This window comes from Lacerta agilis, chromosome 2 (genome assembly GCF_009819535.1).
Source record: "Lacerta agilis isolate rLacAgi1 chromosome 2, rLacAgi1.pri, whole genome shotgun sequence".
Lineage (NCBI taxonomy): Eukaryota > Metazoa > Chordata > Lepidosauria > Squamata > Lacertidae > Lacerta > Lacerta agilis.
The window spans coordinates 21,706,563-21,719,841 of NC_046313.1; the positions used below are offsets into that span (position 1 = coordinate 21,706,563).

General features: G+C 42.8%; 1 protein-coding gene across 2 annotated transcripts; it reads left to right on the plus strand.

Annotated features, from left to right (window-relative positions):
- Positions 1 to 36: 36 nt before the first annotated feature.
- AMZ2 (archaelysin family metallopeptidase 2) lies at positions 37 to 12,092 on the plus strand. Of its 2 annotated transcripts, XM_033138899.1 has the most exons (7): positions 37 to 129; positions 1,459 to 1,741; positions 3,729 to 3,902; positions 6,879 to 7,007; positions 9,443 to 9,606; positions 10,846 to 11,022; positions 11,809 to 12,092. In XM_033138899.1, exons 2-7 carry the CDS (start codon positions 1,459 to 1,461, stop codon positions 11,950 to 11,952), a joined length of 1,071 nt encoding a protein of 356 aa, XP_032994790.1. In that variant the 5' UTR covers positions 37 to 129; the 3' UTR covers positions 11,953 to 12,092. The 2 variants fall into 2 exon arrangements, with proteins under 2 accessions (XP_032994790.1, XP_032994791.1); XM_033138900.1 differs by lacking the exon at positions 6,879 to 7,007.
- The last annotated feature ends 1,187 nt before the right edge of the window (positions 12,093 to 13,279 follow it).

Sequence of the window (13,279 nt, forward strand, 5' to 3'; positions counted from 1 at the left end):
CTCAGTCGGAGTCAGGCCGCCTGGCAACGGCTGGAACCGAGCCGGGCTTCGCGGCAGACGCGGAAGGCCGGAGCAGGCCGAGCCGGGCGGTGTGGGCCGAGGCTATGAGAGAGGGGCGTGCCTAAGGAGGTAGGTCTCGCCTGGGCGTGGCGGCCCGCGGAAGCGGCGCGTTGTTTCGGGGGTTCCGCTGTGAGGGTAGAGGGGCCAGGGTGTGAGTGTCAAAGCACAGGGCCCCGAGGACTACGCCTGAGGGGGGGGGGGGGCTTCTGGCATGGGCATAGACAGGATTTTTGTTAAGGGGGGGACAGGCTTTTGGTGGGGGGGCAAGAACCTCATATATTGATTTGTATTTATTTTGATTGATTTGGGGGGGGGCAGGTGCTCCCCTTGGCTACGCCCATGAGTTTCAGTAAGGATGGAGGTGACATAGTCAGGGTAGTGGGGTGGTGTATTGTACTGGGTCAGGGGTGCCAACTGCTCAGGCCCTCCCAAGAGTCCCCATTTCCAAAGGGACAGTCTCATATTTACAGAAGCCACCCCCCAGTTTTTCATTTGACCCCGGAAGGTCCCACTTTTCCTTAGGACGTTCCTGTTTTCATTGGAGAAATGTAGGAGGGTGTAGAATAGGGCATAGTCTGAAAACGCAGAGCCAGAAATGCCTACCTAAATGAGCAAATTGGTAAATCATTCTGATAGTTCTCAAAGCCATGTGTGTCTTGCTGTTCTCATTAGGGAAGATTCAGGGTCTGGGACTTCTTCTCTAACTCCACCTCTCCCCTCCTCCTGCCCCAAACACACGCATGTCAGAAGAGGAAGATAAGAACATACCACAACATCCTGTACTGATGGCACTGCTGATCATTAATATGTGATTTTAAAAGGCCATTCATGATGGAATGGATTTCCTGTGCTGTTTAATGTTTCTCAGATGTTCAGAATAGGCTGTGGTTGAAGACAGAATGACAAGTTTATTAAGCCACTGCTTTGATTTCATTAGGATAGACGTCATTAATTGTAACTGGATTTAAGAACAACCTAGATCTTGGTACAATGTGGGTTTCGGACTAACGTAAATGTGGCTGGATTTTTTTTTGTCAAAGCTGGGATGAAGTGATCCAGTGAACATTATATGGAACTAGGCTGACGACTTGAGTTTGTAGCAAGCCTTTCCCATGCTTGTCTTGTCCAAAAGCAGAAGCTGATTGTGAAATGATGGTTGGGTATGGAAATAGGACAGGAATGAGGAAGCTGAATGTTGCATATGTAGGACTTGATGGTTGCTGAGTAAGCAGCAAGCTGCAAAATATGGCTAATGGGTGGTTTGTTACTAATCGTCAAAGGAATAATAGGAGCTTGTGAGGAGTGATGGAAGAAAGGGAACAGTTTGAAATTTTTTAAAAAAATGTGTGCATGTGAAATGCAGATGTTGTAACAGTTTCTGTCTTTCTCTTTCTTTAGATGAAGGTTATTAAACATTCTGAGGAGGTGCTGAAGGCAGCCCTGGTTTCCAAGGACACACAGCTTGCGAAACTTTATGAGATGTTTAACCCTAAGGAGAAGAGTTTGCTAAATGAAGCATTTCAGCCAGGCAGTGTTCTTTTCAAGCCCATCACGCTGCATTCTGAGTCGGATTGGATCTCCTCACACCCAGAACCCACCCAGGATTTTGCACAGTTTTATCATGACCCTTGCAGAAAGACACCAACTCCCCAGAAAAATCGGATTTATGTTCAGCCCATTGGTAATGCTGCCTACAGAACCTTATGACCAATAAAGCATGCTAACCAAGCTAGGCAGGTTCTTTAATGCGTCATTAAATAGGAACTAATTAAGCTGGTGTTTTTCAAGCTTTCCACCTTCAGGGAAGCCTTTTCACTTTGAACAGTCTGTGCCCATCTACCACAGAGTCCCTGGACATTGCAGCAGATATCACTCATATTTTGGGATGCACTTGGTTGACACAGGACACCTGTAAAGCCTCACCATGTACCTTATTGTATATCCAGTCCTTTGAAGTCTAGAAAGTGTTTCATGACACATAGGAATTGGTAAATCAGGATGAGGAACATGAGAAGCATAGAAACCTGCTTTATATAGAGTCCCGGGGAACATCTCGCTCAGAAATGGGCAGAAAGTAGATCAGGATCTGTTGGTAGATCTCTGGGTGGTTTGCAAGGTATGCCTAGCCGGGGATTCTGACTTTCAATTGTCTAGCAGTAGCAACAACACAGCGGCTTCTTATACCTAAGACTGCTGAAATAAAGAAAGCTAAACAGGAGTGGGCATTTGTGTGAAATTACTGAGCAAAATTGAGTTCTAGAATTGAAAACAAATTCCTAAACTCAGAGTATGCTTATAGTCACCCTCATTTATTCAAACTAATGTACCGGTATGTATTTTGCACATGGCTTTGGTTCTTGATGTTCTAGAAAAAAATAAGGTGGGCCACAAGCCTAAAGTCTTCCCACCTCTAGTTTGCACTGAGTGGTAGCAGTTCTCCAAGATTTCAGAGAGGAGTATGCATTCTACTGCTGAGCAAAAGAACTTTTGTCCTAGTTATATAAGTGTAGTTCAAACTTTTGTTTACTTTGTTTAAAAGTCCCACTGATATCAATAGACTTAAGTGTACAGGTATATCCCATTGCAATAAACTGAATTTAAGCATGTCTGCTGTGTTCTCGTTTGCATCATATATGCAACCATAATTTTAACCTTCACTACTTTTTGAGTGCTTGGCTTTGTAGAGTTTTTGCTTTTTGTATGCCATTAAAAATGGAAAATCTAAACTTGACCCTCAGATAATGTTTCCTGGCTTTGATAGCCAGTTGTGACTGTGCTGCATAGTTTTGCCAACACACCCCTTTTCACTTTGATCTCAGCCCCCCACCCCTGGCTTACTATTTGGAATGGCAGCCAAGACAATGTGGCTCTCCCTACGAAAATATGCTAGAGATAAATATCATGCCCAGTGGGATATAAACGGATAAAGTAAAGCCAAACTGTGTACATGTTTACTCAGAAGTAAGTCTAATAAATTCAGTGGGGCTGGCTGCTCAATAAGTACGTCTACATTTCTCTGCATTGTGAACCTTTTGCCCTATGACTTATTAAATGAGAGACAGCCAACGTGGTGCCATCCAAATGTTAGACTACAACTTCCATTATCTCTGGCTTACTTGGGTTTATGGGAGTCATAGTCCAACAAACTCTAGTGGGCACCATGTTGGCCACTCCTGCATTAGATGGTCTTTGGCAAACCATTATCCCTCTGCCTTTGTTCCTCATTTTTTTAAAAAGACTAATGCTGCACATCTCAGAGTCTTATTCTAAAGCCAGACAAGATAAATATTACAAATCATGGGATGTATTCAACTAAAATAATGTGGTAGCTGAAGCCAGCACAGTGATTCTCGCTAGCACAATATGGCTCCCCCTCCCCTCCCCCCCCCGCTCCCTCTGTGCCCTCCCCCAATCTGCTCAAAAGTGTTGCGAGAACTTCCAGGACAGCACATCGGGGAGAGAGGAGAGGGAAGATTGTTCTTTTGCAAGCAGAAATGTTTACACTGATGAAATGATTTCTTTAGCACTATATTGAATGCAAACCCATATCTCATATTTTAAAATAGTACTATGTATACAATAGCTCTTCATGTAGTTTGAGGTGGGAGGGGGCGGAACTCTACAGCTGAAGCTATAACATGCTGCTTTTCTTCACTGTTTTTTGGTAGGTTCTTTTGGAGATTCCAGAGTTAGCACAGATGTCTACATGAAATGGCTGAAGGATTACTGTGAAGCCTTTTACTACGGTTTGATTGTAAGAATCCTAGGACCAGTGCCAGTTTCACACACAGGTTGCCCTTTTCGGATCAATGAAAACACACACAATCTGCAGATTCACGCAGGTATGAGCAGTGCTTTTTTTCTTTAAAAATTGTTTAGGGGTATACTCTCATTTTCCTACTCATTGAAATACTGCCCCCCCAAGGAGGCCAAACTTAGATACACAAAATGTTTAGGGGTATGCATACGCCTGCGTACCCCCCCCCCCCGAAAAAAGCACTGGGTATGAGGAACAGATGGAACACTTTTGGATTGGGACTTTCTCATGGCGTTAAATAAACTTTGCCAGTTCTGTGGGCTAGCTTATAAATCTCAGCTGTCAGCGGGCACTGCTATCTATGGTTGTAAGATGGTTGCTGTATTCAGAACCAGGAAGGAATTTCCCTACATTGTTAGCTTTCACCTTCCCAGTAGCATTTTGTCACAACTTTGGTGGTTTTAGGCCTTGGCCATTATTCTATAGTCTTATCTGTGAGTGGGGGGCAGCATATTGATGCACCCCCATGTGGCGGCGTTTCCAGGGCACGTTAAAGGGTTGATTGCGGGAGTCACTGGCACTACAGCGGCAGCACATGGGTCAAACTCCTGGCTAGGTGAAGTGGGAGGGCATGCTGGGTAAGTTCACGCTTTTCAGTCCCCTCCCACAACACCTGATTACCCTGTGCACCCTCGGCCCCTGTCGGGTATGAGAGGGATACCTTCCAAGGCCTAAGTCAAGGTTCCTGCACCTGAAATTAAATAAAGTTGTGGCCTAATTTAAACCCATACATTGTTGTCATGTCTCTTCTCTTGGGGGTGGGGTAGGCTCTGGGGACAGGGTTTAGCGCATGGGCTCACAAATCAATTTTGCCAGTTGTGTGGGCTAGCTTATAAATCTCAGCTGTGTTAAAATAGCATTATGACACTCTTTTTAGCAAGTAAGAACATTGAGAATTCTTACTCCTGAATGACTGGCAGTAATCAGAAAGCAAATGAAAAGGTACTCCAAAAGTTTTCAAACTCTCGTGGATTTTATGTCAGCTTCATGCATTGAGCCTTTGGGATTCTTCCGCGTGAGCCTGTCATTCTTCTGTGCAGTTCTTAACCATGAAGGCAAGAAGGGTGACTGGCAGTTCACACCAGTTGCAAAGAGCAATGCTTAGAAATATAAAACCTAGGAAGCTTCTTCAGATTCAAGAGTATTTCTCTGTCCAACCCATTATTGTCTACACTGACTGGCAGCTGCTCTTCAGGGTCTTGCTATGTGATCCTTTTAACTGAAGTTGCCTGGGATTGAACCAGGGACCTTCTGCATGTGCTTTTCCACTGAGTTATGGCTCCTCCCAGTACTAGTGCTCCTGTTCAGTTTTTGTATGGTTTTGTCACCTGTGGGACAAACAACAGCTTTGCGAGGTTGTGTTTGTGATTTACAGTCCTATTCAATACATGCATACTCAAGAATAAGCCATACTGAGTTTACTGGCTGTATAGCTTTGCTGCCTTAAAGCAGGAAAGCAACACTGGAGGTTGAAAGCATTACATTCCCTCTCCCCAGGTGTCACTCCATCTTGCTGTGGCTGCTTTCAACTTGAAAAATAAAGCGTAGAAGATTAGATGGCAGGCCCCTCAGCACCTCATCTAGCTTGGTCCACAGAATGCTTGTTTCAGTTAACCATAGCTAAGGCAAACCACAGTTTGTCTCAGTTCTGGCATAATAGTAAACTCTACTTCATTACAAGCAGAAGCAAAAACTTCCCAATCTTCTCCATGCCACATAAGGAGATGAAATGAAGAAGGGTGCACAGTTCTGTGACTCTCCCAGGCTTATTCACATAACAACAAACCATTATTTATTGTTACAGTGACTGTATCGGGGTGATCTTATTCACACTAACTATATCTGTCTTAAAATCTGGTGTGTAGACTCTTGATAGTAGGCAAGAGTTATGACAGCTAGATTGCTTTTCAACCGAAAATTATTTATATCTGGAGGGAAATTCTGGCTGTGTCCTTCCCCTGGCGCTATAGATAGAGGCCTGTGCGGAAACAAAATGGGAGAGTATAAAACTGCAGTTTCATTTGCTTAGTGGTAAACCGAGTGGTAGACTCATTGGTTTTGCTGCTTTTCTCTCTGGAGAATGCTTAACTCGGGGGTAGGTAAAGGACATGGGTATCTGACATTCCTTTTGTATAGTATAGCATGGCTTAGCATAAAGACCCTCTAAAGCTGCTGGAAAACAGTGGGTTTGGGAATACCCCTCCCCTCCCCTCCACCAAAAGCAGTCTCTGGGCAATGTTTGTACATGGCAATGTGTAGGCACAGGCCTTTTGTAGTGGAAAGCAAGTGCGTAGGCATAAGCTCTCAGCTGGCTGGTGCTTGAAGTGGGCGGCTGAAAGGAAACCATGACACTCACTTCTTGCTTCCCTCCAGCCCAGCACAAGCCCAAGGAGGAGGCAGGCTCATCCTGTTGCCCTTCAGCCCTGAACGTTTCATGGAGCTTGGGCTGGAACCCAAGACAAATTCGCACGAGGACTTCAGCACTTACAAAGGGCTGAGCAGAATTTGCCTCCCCTGGGTCAGAAGCATTCTAAATGCGATAGGCTTAGTGGTTAGAGCGTGGTGTTGATAACACCAAGGTCGCAGGCTCCATCCCCATATGGGACAGCTGCCTATCCCTGCATTGCAGGGGGTTGGACGAGATGATCCTCAGGGTCCTTTCCCAACTCTACAGCCCTATGATTGTAAGCCATCACAGGGACACAAGAGCTTTCAGATCCTGGGCCCTCTTCCATCAAGCCGAAACAAACTTCCAAAAGCTAGGAGATATACTGGAGGGCAGAAGGAGGGAAATCTCTTTGCCCTGCTCTCTCCCATAGAATTTTTTTCCCCTGTATATCTCTACTTATTATCATTGCAAATGTCACATTAATTTTAATAGAACTAGATAGCTCCGAAAGCCGTCTGGAATTCTGGGTTATGCTATCACTGTGTTAGAGCATTTACAGTCTCCTGTCCTTTTGCTTCTGCTGAGAGAGACCTACATCTGTTGTTCATACAGGTCACCTCTTGAGTTACCTAAAGAAAAAAAAGCCAAAGGATGCTTTTTGCATTGTGGGAGTGACCATGATAGATCTTTACCCAAAGGACTCCTGGAATTTCGTCTTTGGCCAAGCCTCCTTGACTGAAGGTATATACATTGTTTATTGTTTTATTAAGTCATCAAGACTATATATGACTTTAATTTGATAATGAGCTTCTTCTATCTTTGCACAAAACATCAGTAAGATTGCATACAAGAAGCCAACTATTTTTTTGAGCAGTGGGGCTGCTCCAGAAGTGCACTTTTTATTTTGGTATATGTATTTACTGTATATATAAAAATACAACATACATTGAAGGAAAAGCATTTCTTATTTATCAGTGCACATGATGAGGAAGAAAGAAAGCTTTGAAAATTGAGGCTGCTTCTGAGGGAGCTGTGCTGCGTCTTCTTCCGCTGCCAACCCTGTGTAGTAAGTGTTAAACTTTGCCAAAGATGGAATTCAGATTGGCATCTTTCCTTCTGGCAAGGTGAAGTCCAACTCTGAAGCTGCAGGCATCCCACTTGAGGACAGGGTGTGATGCATGACTGCATGGCCATGATAGCAGAGCTCAACTTGTGAGAATGAAGGATGTCCTCCACACAGCACAGAGGCTTCTGGCATAGATTAATGGCATTATTTACTCACACAGGATCCTAGAAGCCTTTGTGCAGATCCAGCATAGCTCTGACTATGTAGATGAGGGGTCAGGAACCTGTGGCTCTCCACCCATCATCCCTAACCATTGACCTTGTTGGCTGGGGCTGTTGGGGGTTGAGTTTCTCCACTCCTGGTGTACACTGTTCCCTACCTTCCCAGTCTTTGAATGGCAGAACCAGCCTCTTCACATATAAGGCACTGGCAGTAACTATAATTAGGCTGAACAGAAACTTTTAAGGCCCCATGCTAGTATGAATCTACAATGAATATGGCCGTGCAGATTGTTGTGAGGTTTCTGCTGAGATAGAACATGGTTTGTGGCTGCACTAGAGCAACTGGGGTTTTCCTTCCTACCCCATCATGACAGTGGATTTCAAAGCAGAGATGATAGATGTTTCTGCAGAATTTCCAGCTTGGTGTTGTGAAAACGAATATTCTTTTGAAAAGGTTCTGCTGGGTTCTTTTGATTCAATAAAGGTCCAATAAACAGTGCAGAGGGAGGGAGGGTTTGCAAGAGGGTTGCAGTACATCTCTTGACCACAAAGGGGTGGCAATAGCACATACAAAACAGTTTTATAATGACGTCTCCTGTGCTGTCTAGGGACAGTAGGGCATTCTGGACCATGAGGATAAAACTAGGTGAGATTGGGTCTCTTCTCATTTTTGCAAAAAGCAACGCGGGGTGGGGGGTGGGCATTCAGATATAGACTGATGTCAGGGATATCCATTTCCTCCTGTATCATTTTCATGATGAAAACTACCACTTCTTTCCTGAAACTGATGTTTGTCTGGTGGTGAAGGTGATAATTTGCCATATAACACACACTGACCTTTGCAACACACCACCTTGAGGTGTGCTAACAAACGACAGCACTTACCAAGTTCAGAGGAGGGCCATACAAATCTATGCAAAATAGAAATTTTCTTTGAGTGTGATGAAGTGGCTCGAGTTTTGAGCAAGTCATTTTCTCTAAAGTAAGAGGAGAGTGGCCAGATTCAAAAGAGGGCTGGACTCCTGCACCTTTATTAGTCACACACAAGAGACAATTTCAGTAGGAAATTCAGTAATGCAAGTACACTTGCTAAAACTCCCATCTCTACACAAACTATTAAAAGTGCAGGAGCCCTGTCCCCTCTTCACCTGACTCCCTTAACTCTTACAGGACAGTAATGAGCTCCTTAGAGGAAGGGCAGGATTCAAATTAAAAATAAAATAAAAATGCCATCAACTTGCTTGAAGCAAGTTGCAGCTAAAGGTGGGTGCTGCAGTGGGGCTGCAGTTCTGTGGCTACTCCCAACCCCACCCATACTTTCTCAGCCTGACCTTAGTCATACATGTTCCATTCCCACAGCAAACTTGGAATTCTTTTTAGAGATGACTGCTGTGAAGCCACAGCTGGCCCCAGGTGTTCTAGGGCAGTGTTTTTCAACCACTGTTCTGCGGCACACTAGTGTGCCGCGAGATGTTGCCTGGTGTGCCGTGGGAAAATTACTTTATATATAGTCAATATAGGCACAGAGTTAATTTTTTTAACATTTTCTAATGGTGGTGTGCCTCGTGATTTTTTTCATGAAACAAGTGTGCCTTTGCCCAAAAAAGGTTGAAAAACACTGTTCTAGGGAGCACTTGGGACCTTATGAAGCTCACATGTCTGAGGAAGAACATTTTTGTAGCTGGACTGATCTCAACAGGGGCCTATGGGTAAGTTTCCCCCATGTCACTTCTTGGTGGAAGAGGGGAGGAAGCCTCATTTCTGACTTTCTCGAAGTATTGTACTTGCTTTTCCAGTAGTATATTCTGCATTTTGGTGCTATTACCCTGTCACCACAGCCATCTGCCCTTCGTGGGAGTCTAATTTGATTTCCTCTTTGCATTGTTGAGGAATGGGGATCTTCAGCTTTGCCAGGTATGACAGCGACTTTTACAGTGCAAACTACAAAGGCACACTGAAGACTACAAAGAAGCTTCCTCCATCTGACTATTCTGTGTTTGATGGCTACTATACCCCTGAGATCACAAGCAAGCTGCTTCTGAGGTCCTGCAAAGTGGGTGTGCTTTAGATTCCTGGCACTACATTTCCACATCTAAATCAAATCTGTGTTTTAGTTGCCACATTTCTTTTAATTCTTTGATTAATTTCCTTTAATACTTTAATTCTGTTAAAGTAAGTGGACTTAACACTGTTTATTAATTTTACTTCTTTAAGGCCATTTCTAAACTCCTTTTTTTAAAGGTCTCTAAAAGACATACAACCACAAAAACACACAATACTTTGTTGCGGGCAGTAAACCAAAATGATATAATCCCAGTTTTGTCACATCACTGTAGCTTGATGGCCTAGCCCTAGCAAGGGAGTATTTGGATCTAGAATAACAAACTGGATGTTTAGCAGACCTCCAGAAAAATACATGATTTATTTATTTAGTCTTATTAGGAGTTCGACATTTTCATCTTGTGTGTGGTGTTTGGGAAGCTCATGTTGCTTGGATGTGCTGCTTTACTTTGGCTACGTGAAACCTCTCAGAATAGGCTGCTCAATTCACCTCCCTTTTAAGACGAGGCTGGTCCAATCCTGCTTTCCCTCAGGAAAACCCATTGTTTACCACTGAATTGGAACATATGTCAGTTGGGTTTTACCCCCTGCAGATTGGTGTTTGTTCTGATTCAGCAGTAAACTGTGGGTTTTCTCGGGGAAAGTGGTGGGGCAAATGAAGAACTGCTCGGACCCGTGCCTAGAAATTGTGGGGTAAGTGGAAGCACGGATGAACCTATAGTCAGCTCACAGTTAACCGTTTTGGTTTAACTGGGAAGCAGATGTGGCTGGAGGTCTGCATAAGCAAGCCTTTCCTGTGGAAGCCACTGTGCGCAGAATACCTAAACAGTTAGTTGTTAAATGGTTTTTGTTTGGGGAAGTGAAAATATCAAGTTTTGTTTTGGGAGGGTTTATTGCGTAATGCTCTGTGTAACAGCAAGTTCAAGTTCCCTAAAAGAGCAAGAATTTTATCACCGTTATGTGTATACCTTGTCTTGGAAAAGAGCTAACAATACAGTATTTGTTTGTTTGTTTGTTGTACCTCTCCCATCTGACTGGGTTGCCCCAGCCACTCTGGGCAGCTTCCAATATATATAGAAACATCATAGATTAAAAAGCTTCCCTATACAGGGCTGCCTTCAGATGTCTTCTATAGGTTGTATAGTTACTCATATGTAGTGCCATGGGGAATGCCAGGTTCTTAGAACACACGCTCCAGTTGTTCCTTGTTTCATTTGGTCCTGCGTTTCAGACCCTGACTCATGAGATTGGGCACATCTTTGGACTGCATCACTGCCAGTGGTTAGAATGTGTCATGCAGGGCTCCAACCATTTGGAGGAATCGGACCGACGCCCATTGCATCTTTGCCCCATTTGTCTGCGCAAGCTACAGTCCGCCCTTGGCTTCAACATTCTGGAAAGATACAAGGTACAAAAAGATTGCCATTCAGGTTGGAGACATCCATCCTTTTTGCCTCTTACCCTAAAACTAAACATGGGTAAGTGTTACCCCAGCCCAGCAGTGTAGGAACTACTGCAGGCTGCTCTCAACTTATGGGGTGTTTTTTTTTGGGGGGGGGGTGCATTAATGTAGCTTTTGATTTTACGTCTCATTTTGTAATTAACATACAAGAGTATTTGTTGCTTATTTATTTTAAGCCACACAGAGAACTTTGTTATGGGACAGCATAACAATGTTGAAAATGAAATAACTTAAGAGACGAGTTATCACTTTCTCCTCTGTGACCCCCCATCCCACGCTGCCTCCTTGTACAAACAATCCTGTACAGATTGTGAGATTAGATTGTTGAGGATTCTCAGACCTCAACCCAGAACTACCCTAGATTTTTGAGAGGTGAATGTCAATAAGCCACTGAACTGCTTAAGAACTGGTTATATTTTAACACACGATTTTCTTTATGAGGAGATAAATCCACAGATCTGCCACACACAGCCTGAATAAATATTTATTTGTGTTTCTTCTGTTACGGGTTGTTTCTTTGCTTCTCTTTGTCTTCTTATCTTCAACAAATAATGGCACAAATAAACTGAAAGGCCCTGGAGAAAGCTGTGGTCTAAAAAATGCACAAAAGAAGTCATTGTTGGTGCATAATCATGGCTCCATGCCAAACCAATTGGCTTGTCTTAACTGTTTATTTTATTTTTCATGACCATTTTATATAAGACTTTTATTTAGCGTTTGGATTTCTCCTAGGCACTGCAGAAGTGGATGGAGGAAGAAGCTACTGGACTAGAAGGGCTTAGCAGTGAAGCAAGGCCAAGTTTGCAGAAACCATTGGAAGCATTTAAAGAAAGCTATGACTGGATTTCCAAATGCCTAGAAGTTCTACAGAAGTAAAATCCTTTGGGGTGTAGGTAACCTTAAAGTGAACACTCTTATTTCAGTGGTGGGCGGCTGCTAAAATATGAGATGGTGAATGAATGAATGAATGATTTGTTTAGTTCTTTAGTTAGAAACTAAACAACTTGTCCTTAAAAGTTTAGTGAGTTCATTTTGTGAGCAAGGTTTCCCCTAGCTACTTACTTTAATTTTTTGTTCTGAGCTATAAAACATTTCAAAATACTTCAGCTACGTTGGAGTCCAAAGAACTAACAACAGAGAATCATACTTGTCCCCCTTTTGATTGGCAGTCTTACCATTATCTACCTGCAGGACAGTTGTGTAGCATTTACATACCTTGAAAACCTGGAATTATAAAACAAGCAATGGCTCTTTGGCATAGAGTGATGTACACAATTTTTTTTTTAATCAGAGAAGATTCAGACAATATAGATGGATCAAGTAAACCTAAGCTTTTCATTGTCTAAATTCTGTGGAGTTACCGTATTTTCCGGCGTATAAGACGACTGGGCGTATAAGACGACCCCCAACTTTTCCAGTTAAAATATAGAGTTTGAGATATACTCGACCGCAGATTCTCCACCCGGCGTATAAGACAACCCCCGACTTTTGAGAAGATTTTTCTGGATTTAAAAGTAGTCTTATACGCCAGAATATACAGTACCTATTATAAAGCTAAAAGTCAGGAACAGTGAGGTTTCAGCAGCAATATCCATTGAAATCAGCATTTAGTTTCAAATGAATGTTTGTGAGGATTGAAGTGTCCATTATCTGAAAGTAGTGGGAATCTTCCTTAAGATGAGTAGACTGAACAGACAACACTGCCTGTCTTGAATATGTTAAACTAAAACATACAGGTACAATAGTTTTTAGCTTTGCAATCAATTTAAATTCTCTAATAGTTGAAGTTGTTCAGAGAGGTAAGGATTATTTTTACTTGTGGCCTACATACAGAGACTTACTGAGAGACCAAGAAGGAAAATGGAAATTAAAAGATTATGATGAAATTAAAGAACATGTCCAGAGTTGGTTGCATTACAGACAATTAAATGAGATTTGTAAGGAGGATAAAAAGGGTTTAGTTACACAAGTTCCAGATTCCAAAAGGAGGTTATAGAAGATGTGAAGCTATTGAAAAAAGCATATAGTATTCTGCTAGAATTGGAAAATAAAGATGAGGAGGTTAAATTGGTTATGATCAAATGGGTGCAAGATATAGGACACAGCATACAATTTGAGGATTGGGAAAAATTGTGCAAAGTGGATTTGAAATTTACAGACTGTTCTCTTTTGAAGGAAAATTACATGAAAATGATGTACAGAT